Source organism: Typopeltis vanoorti, chromosome 14 (genome assembly GCF_054136105.1).
Source record: "Typopeltis vanoorti isolate ZY-2024b chromosome 14, IOZ_Tvanoo_1.0, whole genome shotgun sequence".
In the NCBI taxonomy this organism is placed as follows: domain Eukaryota; kingdom Metazoa; phylum Arthropoda; class Arachnida; order Uropygi; family Thelyphonidae; genus Typopeltis; species Typopeltis vanoorti.
Genome location: NC_143562.1, coordinates 17,674,743 through 17,697,365, shown reverse-complemented (window position 1 = coordinate 17,697,365; position 22,623 = coordinate 17,674,743). Strand labels below are relative to the sequence as shown.

General features: G+C 33.4%; 1 protein-coding gene across 1 annotated transcript in view; it reads right to left on the bottom strand.

Annotated features, from left to right (window-relative positions):
• Positions 1 to 17,427, bottom strand: part of LOC150099265 (proto-oncogene tyrosine-protein kinase receptor Ret-like) — a 130,487-nt gene extending 113,060 nt beyond the window's left edge. Inside the window, exon 1 of the mRNA XM_090403731.1 lies at positions 17,259 to 17,427. Within this exon, the coding sequence (XP_090259857.1) occupies positions 17,259 to 17,331 (73 nt within the window). The 5' untranslated portion in view covers positions 17,332 to 17,427. The remainder of the gene's footprint in view (positions 1 to 17,258) is intronic.
• Between the last annotated feature and the right edge of the window lie 5,196 nt (positions 17,428 to 22,623).

The following is a 22,623-nucleotide window of genomic DNA, read 5'->3' as shown; positions in this document are numbered from 1 at the left end:
TAATTAACGTTTTTTTTTTTTTTTTTTTTTGTACTACTTTAGCACGTTATGCACGTTTTCATGAGATTCTATTGTAATCATGCGCCCTAATATGTTATTCCTAATTTTTGTTTAAATACTGTACTGATGATGTCCTAAGATACTTAGGATGAAATATTTATAATTAGATAATTTTCACTGTGGTTTATACGTGTGTTTCTTCTAATTATAAAACTTTATAGTTCATTAGTAACATGAGTGAGTTGACAGCTAATCTCATCTATCGTCTCTAGAGCTCAAACACTGAACTTTATTTAATCTACTTGAGACCTCTAATAAGTTAGATGACGGTTTCATACACCAGATGATGAAATTCAGCTGCCATTTATATAAATAACAGTGATAATAATACATAAGATGGTTCGCTGTGTTGGATTTGTGGCCAATGCAACAAACGCAATCAGGCCATTGTATTATTTGTGTAAATTGAGCATTATTCTGGAAGATTTATTTTGTAGGATGGGTTTCTGGGGGGTAAAACCTCTTCACTTCCGTATGAGACTGATTAACTCACCTTCAGGTGAAAAGCCCCGACGTATTAAATAAGAAACTTCGTAGTTCAGTCGATAGGGAAGTTGTTTCTTACATGAATAGACTAACGAGTCTAATATAGAATGCTTGGATGCATTCTAGATTAAGTTTATATAAAAACTAAGCCATATATTTGTCTTTAAGGGGGCATAAAAGACAGACCAGAATAATAAAGAAATAAAATTCTTAGCAGGACTCGTCTGATTGACGAGAATCAATGAATAAACTATGAGCTCATCTCTGTAACAACTAAGAAACAAAATTGAGTTATGTCGATAAATGGCACACTGGAGATGCACGTGTGACCGAGTAGCAAACAATATTTGAGATACAATACGGATGATAAAAGTGCGTTATAGGGAACAATCTGTTAGCCGTGACTCACCCTAAATTAAGGTCACTGACCTTAATACGGAGATGCTGCTATCCTGGCAGGTGGAAATCGAACTTCCAAGACGTGGGGTGGTTAATAATTATGACAAACTGTACCTCGTGCAGTGAGCGTAGAGAGCACACACACACACACACACACACACACACGCGCGCGTGGCTATTTAAATATTTATTACTAAGTGTGATCGATCTGTTGCATTGCAAAGGAAGTTTACAGCAGCTTAGGGACGCCATCTTTATTTCAAACAGGATTGCCGACAACAAAGAGGAGCAGAATCCTCGGGGGTTTTTATCGAGAAAATAAACAAATCCTGGTGACGGTTTAGATCGCCGAGTCTTCAAGAAATCCTAAGACAAGAAGACGACGTTAGTCCCTGGAGGTTTTTTTAATAGAAGTTCGGGGTCCACTAGACAAGAAAAACCAGGTCACGAGACATCACGCATTCTCTGCCGAACGTAAATCAGAGAAAGGGCAATTTACTCTCGAAACACATTTCGTTCCAATCAACACCAGACGCGTTTGATGGGTGTTGGTGGGTGGTCCGAAAATAGAGGGGGGGAGAGACAGGGCCATTTTGGATTCGGACAGCTTCATAAGCAACTGTGCAATGGACTCAAAGTGAAATGTTAACAACTCCGACAAGGAAGCAAACTCTCTCAGCAGTTTTTCCCACTCCTTCTTTATATATCACTACTTTCTTCTTTTTATTTTTCATGCTGGTTCTCCTTTTCCACATAACGTAAGTTTCTATATTCTGTTTGTCTCTATTGATTTGTTAGGTTATCCTTTAGCCTTCATTCTGGGTGTACTGTCAGTATTATTTGACGAGAGGTACGTCCAAGTTATTGAAGGTTGTAATAAACGAAATGGCAAGAAAGTACTAATAAAAGAAGTCGCAAATAATGGAAAAGAAAAGGTTTGTGATCTTTCTTTCAAGATTCGATTATCTCTATACGACCTGACTAAGACAGGCGTGTCAATCTCCAAATATTGAATAAAACAGGGAGGTAAACAATTTAATAGTTTGGCAAATACAACATTATTAATAATAGATGTTTGTAGTTCGCATTTCAGAAATCTCGTTGTGTGTGTGTGTTCAAGATAATCTGTTTCTCAATACAACAGAGCATCGTTCAAGGAATAGTCCACTTCAACAACTCCAGTTCTATGTAATTAATTGCTTCTTCCTGTAATTAATTATCAGCAGGGTGTATCTGGTTATTTCTAGGCTTGCAATGATTACTCTCTGAGCAGAATTCTTAATTCTTATTAATTATAGTTGTTTCACTGGAGGTTTGCCTGTGTTCTTTTTATCGGTATTTAGAAGTGGTCGGTATGTATTAACACACATCATTATGACTAGTTGAATGCATGATATTGGAGATGAATGCGCCGCTAATATGTTTAATATGTTGTTTCGTTAACAAACCACATCGAAATTGAACTAAGCTTCATTCATAAAAGAAACCAGACATAATAATTTTTAGTTTCTATGATTTATTACACTGGACCGAACAATTTTTTTTTTTATATTGTTAGTAGGAACAATGAAGAGATTGATAGGTTTGAAATCTGTTGTTCTCTTTGGACATTGTAAATCGAATTCGATTGATTGGCAAGCAAACTGATTGATGTGATCATTGGCTTGCCTTAGCGCTTCGATTCTACGACAAAGAAGCCTCTGTGGTTGAGTGGTCAAAAGCTCCCGCTTAGCAACTGATAGACTGTGGTTGTAAAGGAACTGCAGTATGTTAGTACACCTTTCTTCTACGTTTGGAAGATCACTGTACTGAATTTAAAACATTAATTCAAGACACGGTTCCAAATCATCTAGTACTAAGACTCTTTTATGTAATGTATCACACAGTACAAGGGAATAAAATACTATGTAATGATTATTACTAATAACGAATGAAAAAAAAAAAACAGAAATCCATGTTGACGTTCTCTAAATCGGTGTTTAGTAGGAGAAGTATCGTTGGCAGACACAGTGAGGCATTTCAGATTTATTTTTTAGATAGTATCAACTACTTATGAAACATCTAATAAGTAAGGTGGTTTTTGCGGTTATTTTTAAGTTTATACATATGGAAAATGCCCGATAGTTCGACATCTGATTCATAGAAGGCGCTAATGTGTGACAATTCATGCAATGACTAATAGATCGCACCGAGATTTTTTCTAGCAAGAATTTCATTTTAATATCGTAAAAAGATATTTGGTAGTCTCCAAGACAATGTCCTGGACGAAAATAAAATTTAGCATGAAAAAATTTGGACATTCGTAATAAAAATCCAGTTACGCTCTGTGGAAAAAGGAAAGAAGTTGTAATGTATATCAACCAATATTTCATCGAGACTTGTAGATATTTCTGATTTTTTTTGAAGGTACAATGTTCTTTAAGACATCCTTGTATCTGTATAGCAAAGATCTTTTCACTGGGGACGAGGTTTTTTAAGAAAAAATTGATTAACTTTTTTTTTTTACTTTTATTTTGTCACCGTATTGTTACAAACTAGGCTATACTATAATTAATTTTAGGAAATGTATCAAATGTCAGTTTTTGTGCCCACTGTTTGTTTATCAGATTCGTATAATTAAAATTTATTGAATAATTAAAAAAATTGATCACATGTTTGTAATTTCTTATAACGAAAATTTAAAAACTAAATATCTTTATAATTATTCGCGAATGAAATATTACAACTCCTCCAAACTGCCTTTGCCTAAGATGAGATATTCCAGCGGTGTTACTATAATTAAAAAAAAAAAGTTACTGAAATGTGGGCAATACTGCTTTGGAGTAGGCCATATTCTATCAGCTCTGTAACTCAGAAAAGAGATACAAGAATGACAATTCATTATCATATTCTAATCCTAATAATAATATTAGAAAATCAGAATATTTGGCCTTTGAGACATTTGTTTAGTCTTTCTGTTAGACTGTAGGTTTGAGATAACCCACAGTCGACTCTCAACATAAAAAAAAAACTCCTCAGCCTATTCTGGAGTTTAAGCCTTGAAGATCTGCTATTTAAGAGGATAGCAAAAGAGAATGACGTCTATTGATTACGGTTTACTACACTATTTATCTTATAAAACCTATCAATAAACCATTACGCGAGATCCTCGGAGATCACGCTTATGTTGGGATCAATAAATCTCTGCATGAAAGGCCTGCAAGTAATTAAGATGATTCGATAGTAGAAAAGTCCTTAATTGCTGTCTCTTTAAAAGGAGATTTAAACACCAAGTCCCCTGTTATGTTACAAACACCACACTCCAATAGTTTACTTGTTAGAACAACGAAAGAGATGACAGATAATTAAGGAGAGATCTCTCATTGCAGTGCCTCAGCTGAAGGTTTGTCTCTGGCAACATTCACTTAAATGATTTGCGATATATTCCCAAGTTTGTTGTGTCTAAAGAAATACGAACATCTTGCTTGGTTCTCACGGATGTTTCCTACTACTTTTGTGTTCATCTACGATGATCCGCTAATACTGCATCCTGTCATTTTCACTGACACACATCATCTAAATTGGTATCTCAGGAAGAAAACTAACATTCAGTTGCATTTAATTCATTTCTTTTATTTTTATTTTTTAATTTTTTTTCACCCATTCTGTTCTTTTAAAGAAAGCTTCGGTAAATTTGGCCAACTTCCCATTCTTAACCAAGCACCTTTACGATCACCTGTCAAGAAGCTAGTACGAACATTTGTTGACTTGAACAGGATCCCCTGACTGTGACGTCATATGCTGGGAACAGACGTTATGTTTGACGTATACAGGGGAAGCCAGCCAAACCTATTTTATGAAAACTTTGTTGCTTAGGAGGAGGCCTGTTTAGTCTTCCACTCAATAAAAGATGCTGAGTTGTTGTTTTTTTTATTAAGTAGATATATCGCAGTAGATATGGAGGAAGCAATGCTTTTAAATGTAGAGTATGATAGCATATATGTGAAAACAAAATTAACTGAATCAACAGTTAAATGGCTTCAGCTATTTAACTGACAGATAATAAATATTACTTGCAAAGCTTCCTCTCAGTAGTTGGGTTGCGTTGTTGGAATTACAACCTACGCAACAGAGATTATGAAACCAGCGTATTATGTCTATTAACTGCATGTTTACTTTTGGTCGGTTTGGTTATTTTGTCATTTTGTCAGATGAAAACTCGAATTTCGGGGTGGGTTCCTTGATATTTACAATATTCACTCTCTGATAGGTTTTTTTAATACGTTTTACTCGCATACAGTTATCAGAATATTCAAACTAGATTAATTATCAAATAACGCCTTCATTCCATACAGTCTCTACTAAATATATTTTAATAAACAAAAAGTGTACTTCCAAAATTCTTTTTAAAAATCAGAACTTATTCTTATTACATATTTGTTTAGAATAATTAATATTATAATATAACTTACGTTTCTATTATATATGAAATAAATAGTTTAATGTATGGAATACTATTCTATTTTTATATTTAATGCTCTTTCGTTATCTTTCAAATATATTTCTGTGACTTACTAGAAAAATGGCGACACTGATTCTAAGTCCGATACATAAGTAATGATTATTATGGATAATATTAGAATAAATATTAAATTAGTATAATGTGAGGAGATTCTGACTTTATAATAAGAATTTTGAAGTATTTCTAATATAAAAAAAGGAAAGTAAACTCGATCCTGAAGTAATCTACAATATAGGTTTCCATAGCACCCGTTGACTATTCGCGTGATCATGAAATTGGCTTTGATAAATAAAAAAAATCAATAGCGAAGAAAGAAATGGGGTGAAGCACCTTAGCGTGTTCTACAAATAACTGATAGTACCCCCCCACACACTCTGCCCTGCGTCAACACCAAACTTTCCATTTCTCCGAATATCAACAAGTGCTGTCGATTGCCCTCCGCACATTCTTTCGATTCTGGATGTTCAGCACAGATGGCTAAGCAACTGACAGATAAACAGCCCCTGGGCTTAGATATTTCGAAACACCAGAGCGTATTGCAGTTAATACTAGACATGGAAGGAAGATATGCTACTGATTCAGTTCTGGCAGTTTAAGGTGAAGGTTTTGTATTGATATTGCATCAGTGTGTTGATCCATCGTGTACTGTGATTTGATTTTAAACGGGTACTTTGTTGAATTAATCTTCATATTAAAATATCATTTCGTTTAATTTAAATATTGGATTAATTTTGAATTATTTTCATTAATATGTATAAATTATTTATTTACAATAATACATAAACATAATTACGATCCAATAAAAAAAAGTCCAGCGCCATCTGTTGGTCAACAAAAGAACTAAGAGTGAATTGGTTAAGTTATAAGTCTTCATTTTTTTGTTTTCATCTTTCAAGATAGCGACAGCACGTTTTTTATTTTTTGTGAGGGATGGTAAAGAGATATGAATAGAGGTAATTTCTAGTATGAGTCAGTTTCGGTAAATATCTAATGTAAAACTATATTTACATTAGGCGTTTTCTTTCTTGACAGATATCCGAGAAAATTGGTCCAAAAGAATGCTTTTCTCCGATCTTAATCCTCAGCCAAATACGATAACATACATCGGAGCCTTTCAACTAAAATGGCTAATCTGCTCAAATCTCAGAATATAAGAGTAGCCTTCAAACCTTGTGTCACCGTGCGCAACCTCCTTCTCTCTCTCCAAAAACAATAACCACTTTCAAATCCCGAGGTTTACAGAATTCCTTGTTCTTGTAGTGTTTTCTGCATAGGACAGACTTACAGAGGTTTTGAGATGAGAGGAAAAAAAATCAGCGATGTAGCTCATAATAGAAAAAAGATCAGGTTTAACTTATCATTCTTCCCATACAGCATCATGACATCGATTGAAACAAGACCTTCCTGTTTTATCGAAAAGAAAACTTCCTGTATTGTCAAATAAAAGCATCCATCACAGTCATTTTTCCCCTCATTGCTCGCTCCACAAGAATCAAGGACAGATTCTAAGTGACAGTTGCAAATCTTTTATTAGATCTTTTTATACGCCAGGTTTCAAATGTTCAGGTAATCCTATCCAACACTGCTAGAAAGCCATCTTTGACGCTCTTCACGTGTTTTCGATTATTTACACTACAACAGTTCTTGTCAGCTTCGCTTATTAATTTATATGCTGTATTTGCCAACCATATATTTAGATATTATTCACGTATAAATTATTTATTTAATATAATACATAAACAGAATTAAGATCCAATAAAAAACTATAGTGCCATCTGTTGGCCAACAAAAGAACTAAGAATGAATTGGTTAGGTTGTAAGTCTTCATTTTTCTTGTTTTCATTTTTCAAGATAGCGACAGCACGTTTTTTATTTTTTGTGAGGGATGGTAAAGAGATAATGCATAGAGGTAATTTCCAGTAATCTGTTGACTTCTTCAGTCAACAGTAATCTGTGATGAATGCAGTTTATTCGGTATGTATTTTTTTTAATTCTTAGCGGCTAATAAAACCCAGTTTCATCATTAACCTTTTATTAGTCGAAAGTTCTCCTTGAATGGATAAAGAATAGAGGACGGCCTTCGAAAAGATGGGAGGAGACCGTAACAGGTCACTAGGCCTAATACTGGAAAGGAAAAAAAAAAGTTCTCCTTCAAATAATAAAAAAAAAAAAATTAATTTTTCTATTTACATGCAGAAAATCACATAAGCAATGAGAATGCCATGATATATTATACACTAATAATATTTTATGGTTAGTGTATATTTGATCAAATTTATCTGCAAGTGGATTTTGTTGTCAACGATTACAAAAATGCTCTTGGTATTTTCTTTCAAATAATAATTCATGAGTTTTCGTTGCCATGTAGTATACGTTAGAAAACTAACCTGCAGGAATGCCTTCCTGCACGCACGCACGCACACGCACACACAAAGGATTTGCTTCCTATGAAGGTGCTAATATGATACGTGATCTTGTCCCTTCAAGTATTAGTGGAGCCCTTGCCTGTTTGGTTGCATCCTATTTTCTTTATTTCGTTTTCTTTTGTGTGTATTTACGAATAGCTCATATCCTCAATAATAACTTTACAGTACTGATCCCATGGTCTTCTTTATAAACCTGTACAGGAACACGTATAGTACATGTCATGATCCCCTGCCCCAGTCTTAAAGACCCTCAAATATCAACATTCATTAGAATAGGTCCAACCAAAGCTATTTATTTGTATGCCTAATGAAGGACAGAGAAAGAACCTATAAAAATGATACAAATTATTCTTTGCTTCTGTTTATTTGACATCAGTTCAACGATTCTGTTTATTCTGAGTACACAGCTTAAATTCGCATACTGCATATTTATTCCATGATCACGCAGCATTTAATTATTATCGTGTGTACTAAGAATCGTTTAGATGTAAAGGATTTTCAAATAGAAAAAATTTAGGATTTTTTGCGAGTCTTTCTCAGTAGGAAAATCTATGTTAGGTACTCAATCAAAAAACTCGCAGGATATCTTGCTAGGTTTCGTGTTACTTCATCACACACACGACACACTAAAGGGTGGCTCCATCACTTGATACCCATGGGTCACCTTCATTCTGAAGGAGTTAGAGATAGATATAAAAAAGAGCGTGTCCTGGTATCGAGATTATGCAACACTTGAGGTTATTTCTAAGGGTATTCCAGACCACCTGGAGCTCTATTACACACTTGTAATACCGAAACGGAAATCTGTGGTTTTCTTACAAAGTTCTCGCAAGTTTGTAATCTTCTACCTCCGTGAGTAAAAATAAGTAGATAAGGTTAAAGTTCATGGTAAGCTGCTGTTCTCGTTTCTCTTTGCGAAAAACTTATATTCTCCTTAGTGGGGGTATTCCAGCTGGAAATGAGCCAGTGTTGGCTTCTGACGTCTAATTCTGTAGACAGAGTTCAAAGACATCCACCGCAAACTTGACTATGTCTTAGCCCTGTTTCCGCTGGATAAATAAAGGGGAAAATAATCTCAAGGTTAATGAGTACGTTACCTAGAAGCGAGCTAGAGGAACGCAACAAGTAAGACCAGGAAATACAAATATAAATGCTTCTAAATCTGTAATTGTTCACTTTTTTTTTCAGGGGATGGGACATTCAATAACATACTTTTGCTAACATTTAATATAATCAAATTATCGTTCTTTATCTTTAAAATATTTTCTTTAACACATGATTACATTATTGAATTTTAACATAATTAAAATAAATTGTATTTCTGATTTACATATTATTTAGTTAAATCTTAATTTCCACTTAATATAACTAAAATTTATTTAACTGATATTTGGCAAAATCTTTAATCTTAATTCACAAATAAATTGCGTTAACCTTATTTAGCAGCAAAAAGATTCTTAATTCAAATGTGTCACGTGTTAAAAACTTTCTGTTTCTTCAAGCAATGAAATAAAGAAATTTTTATTCAAAGTAATATTTTTAAAATTAATAATGGTGTATTAAATTTATTAACAAGAATCCTAAGAAAATCTGAAATATTTTAATATTTTTAATAAAATTATTAATAATTATTAATGTTTATTTGATATTTAATAACAAGATATAACCAAACATATTTCGATTATCATCTTTAATCATTATTAAATAGTAATTGTATATGTATTATTATTAAATCGCAGTCATCTTATTATTAAATGTAATTATAATCACAAGCAACTTTGAGAAATATAAGAAAACTTAATATTGGTATCACAATTATATTATTGTAATTAGTATCATTAAATCGCGATTTAATTAATTTAACACAATTAAATTAAATTACGATCAAATTACTATTTTACAATTTTAAAATAATTAAAAGATACTTATAAAAATGTCAAAAATATCTAATTAATAAACAAATTAACTTAATCCCACTTATTTCAACTTTTCAGAAAATTGATAAAGTAATTCTATTAACTAATTTGACATTGATGAACTTATAATCACATGATAACAACCAGTTATGGTTTCCTTATCACATGATTTGTGACGTAATGTGCTACTGTTGTTTTCAATATTTGTTTTGTTTTACGAGTGCAAAAACAAATGTGATTTTAAGAGGGCGCTACAAAACGACTAAAGTGCAAATAACAGTAAATCCAAAAACGTAACAAATATTCTTCCCAGAAACAAAAGCTGATTTAAATTTGTTTTCATTAGAGTAGTATATACAGACCTGTCTTATGTTTCATTAAAACGATTTATTAATTTAAAAATTTGTTAGCGCACACGTTGAATGTTTCCAGGAATCTTTCATGAGTATTATCGTAAAGCAGCTATATGAAATTACCTGGAAAAAAGGAAACGTGTATGTAATGGGTTGAAAAGATCGATATTTAGTGCAGCCGGGAGATAATTGAATAGATGACTTAGATTTATGCACTATGCATCGAAGAAAAATAATAATGATGAAGCCGAGAAACAGTTTTTTATTATTTATCAATATTTCAAATTAGTTTCAAATTCTGCTCATAGAACAGTTTATGGGGGCCGCGGCCCCCTTGGGAGCCGTAAGTTTTGTTGAGGGGGCCGTGAAATAATGAAAACAAATTTAAAATGTTTTAAGACTAAGTAGGTGTTTTTTAATCTTAAAAGAAACTTATTTAATTTTTATTATTTATTTATTTTTTGTTCTTTTTTATATTTTAATGTAAAAAATCGCACATTGGTTGGTTAACATATTTTGCTGGCTGCGTATTTCGGCGCTTAATGAATATTAGTATTTATATGTTAATATTCATTTTTAATTTATATGCTAAATTTCATTTTTTTGAAATGAAACTTATTCATATAAGTTTCATTTCAAAGGTATTGATAAGAAGCACAAAAAAAGATTACAAATGCAAAATCTTTAATATTAATTGCATTCATTATAAATATAATAAATATTATAATAATATATGTCTGTATTACGATTTTTTTTTTCGATGGGGGCCGTGAAATATTTTAATTTTTCCAAAGGGGGCCTTGCATTCATAAGAGCCAAGTATGTTAAATTAGAATAATATCAGAATAGAATTCGTATGTAGAAAATAATCAAGATAATGCACTTAAAATTGAGTAATACTGTTCTAAAGAACCACTAAAGAAAAAAAAAACACACCAGATGGAAACAGAAGTAAAATAATAAAGAACTTGATTTAAAAAACGAACAAAGCCAACTACGTTAAATTAGAATAATATCAGAATGGAATTCGTATATAAAAAAACAATCAAGATAATGCACTTAAAATTGAGTATCCCTATAATAACTAATCAATCAACCCAGTAAGGGATAAATTAAGACAATATTAAACTATATTTTCGAATAAATCATTTCTGTCTCAAATTACATGGAAATTTAGTTTGATGGTAAAGTTAAAGACATTTAGTCACAATATAATAATTTTGCAAAAGTACACTTCTCATAATAAGTTAGAGTGGACGTAAACAATAATATCAACAAAAACGTTGAGAAATAACACGCTGACAAGGTTAAAATGCGTCTATTGATGGAGACATAAGCGTGATTTATTGGTCATAAGTAGGATTTGTTTTTCATACAATTTCATACAAGTCCCTGAATACACCAACTGTTCATAGCAAAACGTGATATGAATCCCATATAGACTGGAGAATAATTTATATTAATTCGTTGAAGATGAGCTGACTAGTTACTAAAAGAGATGGCAGTTTCTCCTCCCAATCCGAATTTTAATCGTTTAACTCAATCAGATCGGCTGAAACACACCCACATTTGAGACAGACGACACACATCGACTGGAACCTTACTTGCTTCGCATAATATTAGACAACTATTCACCCTACAGCAACGTTCGACTTCCGGTAATAGCATGTTTCTATTTGAGTAATACTAGACTTTCAATGTGTAGGACTCAAACTTGTACACGTGTCTGCTCATAGGAGGAATCAAACGTGGGTTGCGATTACCAGGAAAATAATCAGTTCGTCTATTTTGAACCTAACCGAGACTGAACGCAAACATTGAGTCGATTTTAATATAAGTTTGGCAAAGAGCCGAACTCAAACCACTCAAGATACTTATAGGAATCTGATAGGGAAATAAAAATGGGTAAGTTGCGGATAAAAGCGAATGTCCACATTTCAAGGTGGGAGTCGTCTTAGTTGTTAATAAACTGGCGTCAACCCATAGCGATCATAGTTTTTTATGAAGAAGGAGACGTTCCTATACTCATATTTGTCTTTCTCTTAAAGTCCTACAGAAGACGAAGATGAAAATTGCTTCATATCCGCTCTGTTAGCAGATGGATCATGTTTACGTGCAGTAGAACGGAAGCTGAATATCAATTCTACCCCTTCCCCCATACCCACCTACGACACAGTTCCAGGCAGGAGAGATAGCAATAATCCTCACGGGTGTTTGGTTGAACAACATTTTCCCTAACCAAGCAACTCAAAGAAAAACATCCAACAATACGTTTGCTGAAGTAGCAGCTTCTTTTTTTTTTTCAAGCTTAAATGCATGACTAAAACGAACCATGTGTAAAGAACATATTTTCATTGTTTTTAAGACGATATCTTTCGCTTGTCTAACACACATGGCGTTCTGCTGATCGTTTCACATGTTTTTCTATGGTGTTTAAAACACGTAATATACGGCCTTGTTTAGACATGCATGAGTAAGTTGAAAATAATTCTTATTTAGTAGCCCTTATTTTGAATAACTTTGGCACTGTGGAGATAACAGCTTTGCACTGTGGTGATAAATACGGTTCACCTGTTACATTACCGAAAAGACGTCAGTAGGGCAACACTAGGAAGTTTAAATATAGGTCACTAGTGTTATCTGATGTACTTATGGTGTGTAAATGTAGGAACACGTGAAAAACAACGACATGTAGAATTCGATGTTTCACTAGGAAAATATTTTTTTTGCATAAACAATTACTTCAAATTTTTATTAAAATAAAATAGTTTACTTTGTAATAAACAAACATATTTGTAAACATTTTGTTTACATTATTACTGTATGTTCTTTTCTGTACCATGAACGTTTATATTATGATAACTGTGTTAGTGACGTCATATATGACGTAGTTTGTTTACGTTTCTCAAATTGAATAAGCACAATATTATTATAAAAAGATTTTTTTTGCTACCGAATACTGTTTTTTTTTGCGTTTGAAAACATCTTTTCATTCTAGTCAGATTAGTTTTATTTTTAATTCTGTTGGAGAGATTAGTTTTCGCATTCTATTAAGAATATTTTACTGATGCATCAGTGAAAGTGCTAGCAAATCTTTTTCAATCTCTTTAGCTGTCAAGAGGTGCATTGTGACTAGATTGTTGATCTGCTCTCTTTGAATACGAACAGCATTCAGATATGGATTTATTTTCTGTTCTTACAACCAGCAGCGGTCCTATTGAAACACAATGCGCCTTCGGATACTTTGTATTCTGTTGTTGGTCGATCACGAAATATTTTCCTTGCAACTGTACAGGAAGATAGTTCCAAGATAACTTGATTGATGAAGCGCAGACCTTGCAATGCTCAAAATTAATAACTAGCGGAGTAAATTTCCTTATAAGAACTAGCTTAAAGGGGAGAAGCAATAATGCTTTTAATCTTCTCCCGTTATCCGTAGAGGACAGTGTAGGGATAAGGTGTTATTGAGCTATAAAAGCTCTGATCATGGCAGGAGGGTAACAGCAATAGCCGAGCCTCAGTTAGAACTTCACTGGCTACAGCATTGCCATCCAATCTCACGGTCGATCTCCGAGTAAATAAATATAAATAAATTTCAGTTTTTAAGTGATTATTTATTTTACATTATATATAAAATAAAATGGTGTCTTGATAAAATCAACTAGATATTTATCAAAATTATAGAAACAATATATTTTAGTGAAGCAGTGTATTACAGTTTATAACTTTTATCTAAATAATAACTAATTTAAAATGTTTAAATGGTAAATAATACAGACTACGCCTGTATATGATATTTGATGAGTAAGTTATTACAAACTTTGCACTGAAGACATTTACGTACATTGTATTCATAAATAGACTAAAATCATTTCAATTTATTTAAAACATAATTACGAATTGCTTGAATTTCTATACCTGCTATTGGTGGGTTGATAGAATTACTGCTCCAATCGTAAATTGCCTCTCGAAAATTCCAGTTATAATTAAAAGTTTAAAATAACGGGATAAAGATAGCAAACACATATTGAGTGGGTACTGAATAGAAAAACAAGCAAAAACAAAGCATAAGAATAAAAAAAAATAATCAAATACGCGATGAACAAAATAACAATAAAAAAGAGGGAAATAATTACAACAAAAAATAATTATATGACAATGTAACAGATGCTGCTCTGGACTGCTCAAACACAGTACACATAAATCGCTTTTACAGGAACACTACTCATTTAGAACTGCAAGTCTTTTGCTTGTAACATTCCACTACATGGAATTGTTAAGTATTTAAATGCATTAGAGTTGCTATAGCAACTCTTGCTGGATTTGCCAGTTTCAATTGCAACAAATTAGCCACATGAGATAGGTGTCGCTAGCATAGTGTGACTACACATCCAGCTCATATTTATCCAAAAATAGTTCCTATTTGTGTTAACAAACGTAATTATATTTCCTCATAATACTACGCAGGGGAGACAGAGCGCATCTATCGAGTTGTAATTTAGGTCAGGGATAGAAGATAGGAAGTTCGCTGGAAAAGGCTTAGTTTATTTAGATTTATAATAATTTTCAATACTATACTTCTCCATTTATTATTTCTTTTATATTGATTGAGTAACCACTTTTGTCTTACAGAAACTACATATATTTGCTTTTTTTTTATTTTAATAATATAAAATTTATGCATTTATAATTACAAATATATATTTACTTAAAAATAAAAGTCATTATTTCTTAATCCTACATAATAATTCCAATAATTTTAGTTGGAAGATGTTACCTTTGTGTGTGTGTGTGGAAAATGTTTACGTGACTGGTGTTTTGTTTTTATTGATAAACTTCATTACTCTACGCATCACTGAGTAAACTAGTGCATGAATTTACATAAGAGGGAGTGTCGAAATGAAAGAGAATTTCCAGCTTGATGATGCATCAAAGACTGGCCGAAACGGAAGATGTCAAAACTCGTTTTTGTCATGAAAACTTAGTCAGAAAACTGAACAAATTGGTAGGCGGGTATTTTTGCATTTTTAATCACTTATGAGGATGTTGTTTGCTGTGTGAGATAATTCATTAAATGTCAAAAACTCGGGACGGCAATTAACTTAATTGTTTGTCGGAAGTCTGTAATGGTCAACGTGTGATACACATATTCGCGAGATTATTTTTAGATTTTTGTCCTAAATAGAAAGCTAAATTTATACTCAACCTCGGCACCTAGTCAGACAACTTTTGTCACTGATCTCTCTGTCTCTCTCTCTCTCTCTCTCTCTTCCATTCTGTACGAGCGTTTTTTTTTCTTTTCATTTATTCTCTTTTAGAGTTTCATCATGTCATTATCTTGTAGTTCCTTCAACTTTCAGATATCTATTAGGATAACGGGAAAATCGTTGTAACAGAATCGATAAGTTAGAGTTAGCATATGTTTTCCATAATAGCTTTCACTGTAATTAATATTACAAACGTTTCTGCGTTTAATTCACGGCATAACCAAGAATTTATTTACAGATGATATAGCAAGGATTATAAGACTTCCTTCCTTTTCAATTCTACTTCCTTAAAATGTTAACCAAATTCCGTAAATTATAGATTCAACAAAAAAAACCCAATCTTATTTAATAGTTTACTCTGCAAAATTAATTATTTTAGTTATTAGATAAATTAATAAAATTCTTATAGCAATATGTAACAATGATTTTAATAATGAGTTAATGAAGTTAATTTTGGAGTGATTGCAGATTAATTTTATAAAACCCATTTCTCTTTTCTTTGCATTGTAAATATATATGATTGTTTAATATATGTTTCAAGTTTATCTATTGTGAAAACATATCAACTTTGTAATATCCATTATTTAACTTGTAAATCAATAAAAATCTGAAAAACGTAGGAGTTTATTATTCATCTAATAATGTAATATCCACATTAAGAAAAGAAAAAAAAACGTTAAGTCTGTTAATTGAAATTAAACCATTTCAAGATATATTTTCCAAGTAATTAATTTATTTGGTCTTCTATTGTTTTTAATCGTATTTATTTTTCCTACACTTTTTTCTCATTTACATTCTTGATGGCTCCATTTTTATTCCTTTTATTTGCTATTTTATCTAAGTCATCTTAAGACTCCCCACACACAACACAAACACATCGCTGTAAATTATCCTCTCCCTCTATCTGTTATTGCAAATTATCATTGCATAAACCCATCTCCACATATACCACTTCATAAATAAATTATACTGAAATACTTAAGCGGCAAAATGAATTTTCAAAATTAAATAATAAACAGTGAATAAATATTTATCTAGAATACATAATTTACAGTCATTTTAATTTTATAGTTGACCCTCTTAGCCTGCTGGAATTAATAGATTTCTTATGAGAAAAATTATAAATAGGAATCCAAGCATATTAAGGATATTTCGAAGGCCTTTATTAATGCAATCCGTACTCAATAATATACAGCGCTTGGAAAGATCAACACATTCCTAACGTCAATTTCCATACGCTAGAACCAATGAACAGCGTATACAGTTGATTTCTACATCGAACCATTCAAGGACACGAGGTTAATGATATCCTACCCCATACCCCGCTCTGTTTCGATACGAGCGAGGATTACCTCTTTGCGTCAATTCCAGCCGCTTAGTCACCCCCCCCCCCCCCACACACACACAAATCTAGATCACGTGGATCAACGTTTCCTACAGAAAACCTCCTGCACATACTTTAATAAAACCAATAAACTAACTTCTGAGATTAAAAACAACTGTAAAAATATCCATAAATTGAGTCTCATTTGCATTTATAATAGATGTCACTACTGTTGGTCATGACAATAATGAAAATTACCTCGTTGGATAGTTTAGTCACGTGGTACATAAATCTGACGTGGTCAATTTCCATGAAAGAAATTACGTTCCACTCTCACGTGCGTTGCTATGGTTTCAAAAGGTTATTTGCAAAGTTAGCATCATTGCATATATGCAGATTATAATGGTTGTTTTTAAAATGTAAATATTATTAAAAATCTACCACAGAAATATCTAGAAACACAAAAGTAAAAACTATTGATTATTATTTTACTAGTTAATCAATAAAACCGGGGAAAAATACTTACCCCAAGTAGTTACTATTATCATCAAAATCCAAATACCCCTGAGATATCCGGTGGGTTGTAAGTAAAGAATCATGTTCAGAAACGATAGGACTATAAGTTAATACAGAGGACACCTATCGCTGTATACGAAGGCATCTTTCGCTCTGGTGTCGCTTGGGGTCAGCGAAGAACTGGCGCCCGCGTATGCAGCGACAAATGAGCAAGTGTGATCAACTGCTGTGTACGTTCTCGTCGCTCGCGAAGTTTGGCGTGATCAAACAGCCAACGAACAATCTCTGGCCTTGGCACCGATGTATTGTTTGCACGGGGTTACACCCCGATAGCACGCACGCATACACACACACACACACACCGTTTCACGCTACATATGATAGACATGGAGTGAAGAGTTGACAACTTACGTTTACTATAACTGCTAGTGACGTAATCAACTCCAGTTTGCAGCTGGCTTAGCTTTCGACTTTGCTTCTGTTTGTTTATTTATAAAATCGCTTCTCACCAGGCGCTGCCAATAACTCTTAATAGGACAATATCCGCCACTTCTTCTTGGAAGTCATCGATAATGTTTATTACTAAACTATTGGAAAAGGTTATACTTTGCTTCGAATATGCTAATAATGCTATATTAGCAAATTATCTTTGCAATATCCTAACCAATGCTTCAAGGAATGCTTAAGCCAGTGGGGGGGGTCTCTATCCCTCGTGCACGTAATGGATCGAATTCTGGCGTGCGTATGCTATCAACTCGTTCCACCCTGGACTACGTCTACCATTTATGAGTTTTAAGCGATACATACTGTCTGCATGCAACTTCCTTTTTTAAAAAAAATCAATAATATAAGCGATGCCGCTAGAAAAACAGGTAGTGTGGAAAGAATACAAGATAGAAATTGCAGCTTTGAAAGAAAAAAAATGTAGATCACCATCTAGGTTTTCAAAATTCCTTAACAGATAAAAAGACCACTGTATACAGTCAGTAAATATAACTGTAAAATAGAAGATATTCGATATCTTTTCCGCATTCTACAAAAAAAAGATAAAATTGTAAGGGATATACTGGGTTTTTCCCTCTCTGTATAGCGGACAAAAACTAAAACGGAAGAACTCGTACAGTTAGCACTCCAGGTGGCTTATGATTTTAGACTTCAAAAGTTCCTTGTTATAGGAGGATTTCTAGGATGATCTAATATTTAGCTCATTTATGAACTGAACTGAATAATATAAAAATAATCATTTGATATCAATGTTGGTGGCTGGATTTTTTAGCAATTGCATCCACTTCAGAATATAAACCTAGAGTGTATCACTATCGTGGGTTGGGTGATGGTTGTCAGTTGTACAACAATCCAAATATATGAACAGTTATAAATAATATTTATTATGATTAGTAGTAGAATTATCATTATTGTTATTAATAATAATTAATAATATTGATATTACTAATGATATGGTAGGAAGTCAACTGAATAAATTCATATGGAATAAGAGAGAAATTAGTCAGAACATTAAATTAGTTGTATACAAGACAGTGTTCAAACCAGTTTTAACTTATGGATCTGAGAGCTGGGTTAGAAGTAAAATACTTGCCCAAAGACTGGAGACCACAGATATGAGAGTCCTGAGAAAGATTAGAGGAGTGAACAGATGGCATCAATGGCAATATCATATTAAAAACGAGGATATTAGGAAAGAACTTGACATTCAGCATCCAGGAATGCGTTAGCAGAGCTAATCTCGGGTGGTATGGTCACTTAAACAGAATGGGCGAAGAAAGATTAGCAAAACAAGTGTTCTCTGCCAAGTTGGAAGGAAAACGACCAGAGGAAGACCAAGATATAGGTGGATTGATACGGTACAAAGTGCCTTAGACGATAGAAATATGAGATCTAATAATGTTGGAGTCTTGACAAATAACAGACTGATTTGGAGGAAAATTGTAGATAGGAAGTTAGTAATGATGTAAATTTTTCATGTAGTTCTATCATATCCTGCACATCCCTTGAGGGTGCATGGTAAGAATTTGATGATTATGATATTGCTAATATTAAATTATTAGTAAGTAATGGTACTGATAACAAAATTGCATCTATGGTAGAATGAGGGTGGAATTTGTTTTGTTTTTTTTTCCATTTTTTAACTTGAAGTTTCTCTTTCCAGATAATATGCAAACGAACTCACACACACACACACATACGTATAATGTGATATTTAGATATTTTATGAGGCGAAATTGTAAAAATCAGATGTGGTTTGACTATGTGCCATATGTCTGTGTTAAATATAAACTCAATATATTTGTTTATTATTTACGCTCATCAGCCAAAACATTATTACCAAACCGTCTGTTTCCCCAACCAAACTTCACGGTTGCCTGAAAACAGACTAATAGTGGAGGTATCCTGGTATGGAGATTATTCTCATGGACATCACTGGGTCCTTTGTTTAGCCGTCTAAACCAAACACGCTTTGCCAAACAACACGTGTTTTAGGGATATCCAAGTGTTCTGTGTGCTCTCCTGGTTGCCTAAATTCTTCTGATTTGGATCCCATCGAACATTGATGGGATCACGAAGAACGCCACATACGTCGGTGTGCCTCGCTAGGTCGCTGACCTTCGGGATGTTATCCTATCTAGATAGTCCATAACTCAGGACAACTTCCGTGGTTGCAAGACTGGTGCAAGCGATTATCTCGGTTAGCGGTCCAACACCCAGTTGGATAGGCGGCCATCATATTTTGGCTCGTGTGTGCATCCTTGTATATTTATTTCAACACATCTATACAATTTATTTTCTGTTTCTGTTTATTTATGATAGATGCTAGTGGCCAAATATTTTACAATTTCGAGAAATATCTTTGTTGCCTTTGAACCCCCCCCCCCCTCAAGTATCTAATACAGTGGAAATCGCAATCCATATCCTATAAAGGAAAAGTCGGCAAAGTTATCCGAGACAAATGTAAACAACAAAGTGCTAAGAGCTATAATAAATTGTCTATCGCAATATATTATAACGGATGTATACAGATCACAACCGAATAAATAAATCACATGGATTATCTAAACTCTGGTTGCGCTGTTCCTGATTTTTGCAACGCGTCTTCCCCAATGTTATATTATTATTAAATAATTTGTCAACAGTCGTATAAGGGACAAATATTTATCGATCCAAAATGGAAAAAGAAAACTTTCTAGAAGGGGGGGTTGCACGTTCCTGTCCCCTTGCGTGTACCATCACCTATCAACTAATTACTGTGCGATTCCGTGTTCGCAATCCTGTTCTCCCCCTGCCCTACCTCCGATTTCGTGTTTGATACGAACTTCCAGGTCTTGCAGTAAAACAGGCTTTACAGGCGTGGTCATCGGTTACGGCACGCTACCTCCCTCCCCCCTTATTCCATACCTCTCTTGGAATCGTCTAGTGCAATAGAGATTGCAAATAACGGATTTTTATTAATTACAGACGTTGATTTCAAATGTTTTTTACGTTCGTCCAAAGCGCTCTCATTAGTATTTATTCCATACAGACGTATTAGCATATGAATACTGATTTGTCGCTTTTATGTTTTGATAAAAGTGCTAAGAGACAGCTGGGAACATACCTGAAGAATTATATTCAGCAATATATTTTCGGTATGTCTATGGAGATAGTTTTCATGGAGGTTTAGCACCTTTAATTCCTTTTTAAAATATTGTTTCAAATAATGTTTGCTTACCTACAAGATTCAGACGGGCACATCCCTGTGACTTAATTATCTTTGTGTAAATGATCGATCGCTGTGTCTACTGTGTACAATACTACGATGGTAACAAAGTTTGAAGGTCAATGTTCGCCGAGTGTCGTTGACATCGCTTATTGTTATATTCTTTTGACATTATCACTTGTGATTGGTGTCTAGTAATTAGAATTCCGTTTTTTTATCCTTTTTTTTTGTTTCATTATTCTGATAAGTTCGATGTTGTTTGAATAGTATAGATGATGTCAAGAGCGTCAATTATTTAAATATAAATCTATCGTGAAGTTGTAAACAATATTTTTTACTATATTCGGAAGTTGGCGGGGGAGTCCACTGGAAGGTTCTGCGTCACGATAAACATTTTTTTTTTTAAAATGAGTCAACCTTTTTAAACAACTTCTACATCGTTTGCTAGGCACCTGACAGTATTGGTTGTAAACATTGTGTAATAGCAAGTCTGCCATTACACAATTTTTTCTGTAACAGCAGGCTGTTATTAATCTACGGACAAATATAATTAGCCAAACAGCTAATTGATACCAAAGGGACTTTTATTAATTAACTACATCGTTATTGTGTCAATTAAGATAATAAATGGATTCAATCTAATTTAAATACATGGCAGTAAAAATAACTAATGTAAGATGTATTACACAGTCATCATTTTAATGATAATAATAATTATAATGACAAATAATTTTTATTAAATAAAAACGGCTAGTCATTATTGAAGATATGTATAAAGCAAACGAAAATTTGCATCTATTTGAAATACCTCTACAATTTGTTCCGGATTATCACCCAGGCAAAAAACAGGAAAGGAGTACTGTGTCTATGACCTATGAAATAGACTCTACGTTGATGACCTGTTTGGAGTTTAATCTAGGATGGAGAAATATTTATGAAGGTTATCCGAATGGAGATCAGTTAGCCAGTCTCATGCGCAAATGGGGAAGATTTTTTCCCTTTGCAAAATAGACATATTATATATCCTACACGGTTGATGATAATGTAGTGTAATATGTAATACAATACGGCATAACGTACTATAATATTAGTATGAATTATCTGTTAAATAACTTTTGAGTTCTTGAAAATGCGAATGATTTTATTTCAGGTGTTAGCTTAATTTAGTCCTGCATCGTGGGTAGTTACCGCGGCTCAAAAAAAAAAAAAAACGGAAATCGTCTTCTCCATGAAACTTAAAAAAAAAAGAATCAAACAACAGATTACACAACTGAATGAAGAAAAGAAATTTTATATATATACAATACATTAGCCGATACAGGACAAAACCATAAGTGTCATTTATTATTATTAGAGCCATTATTATTATTTGTCACCTCCAAGGTGGTCGAAAGACTCATCGAGGCAGGGCATCTACTCTACACCTCTGCTTCCACCACTCACAATCCACCGCAACTACACCAACGCCATCTACCACCGACCGCCACCACTAGTATTTCCACAGACGGCGGGATTCGAACCCGCAGCCTCTTGACTGGAGAGCGGACACGCTAACCACTCGGCCATATAAAGGTTATAACGGTCATAAGAGCCTTTGAACTGAAGATGAGTTGCTTCATTTGTTTTCAGAGATAAAAACTCTACCAGCTCCATCTTCATTTGA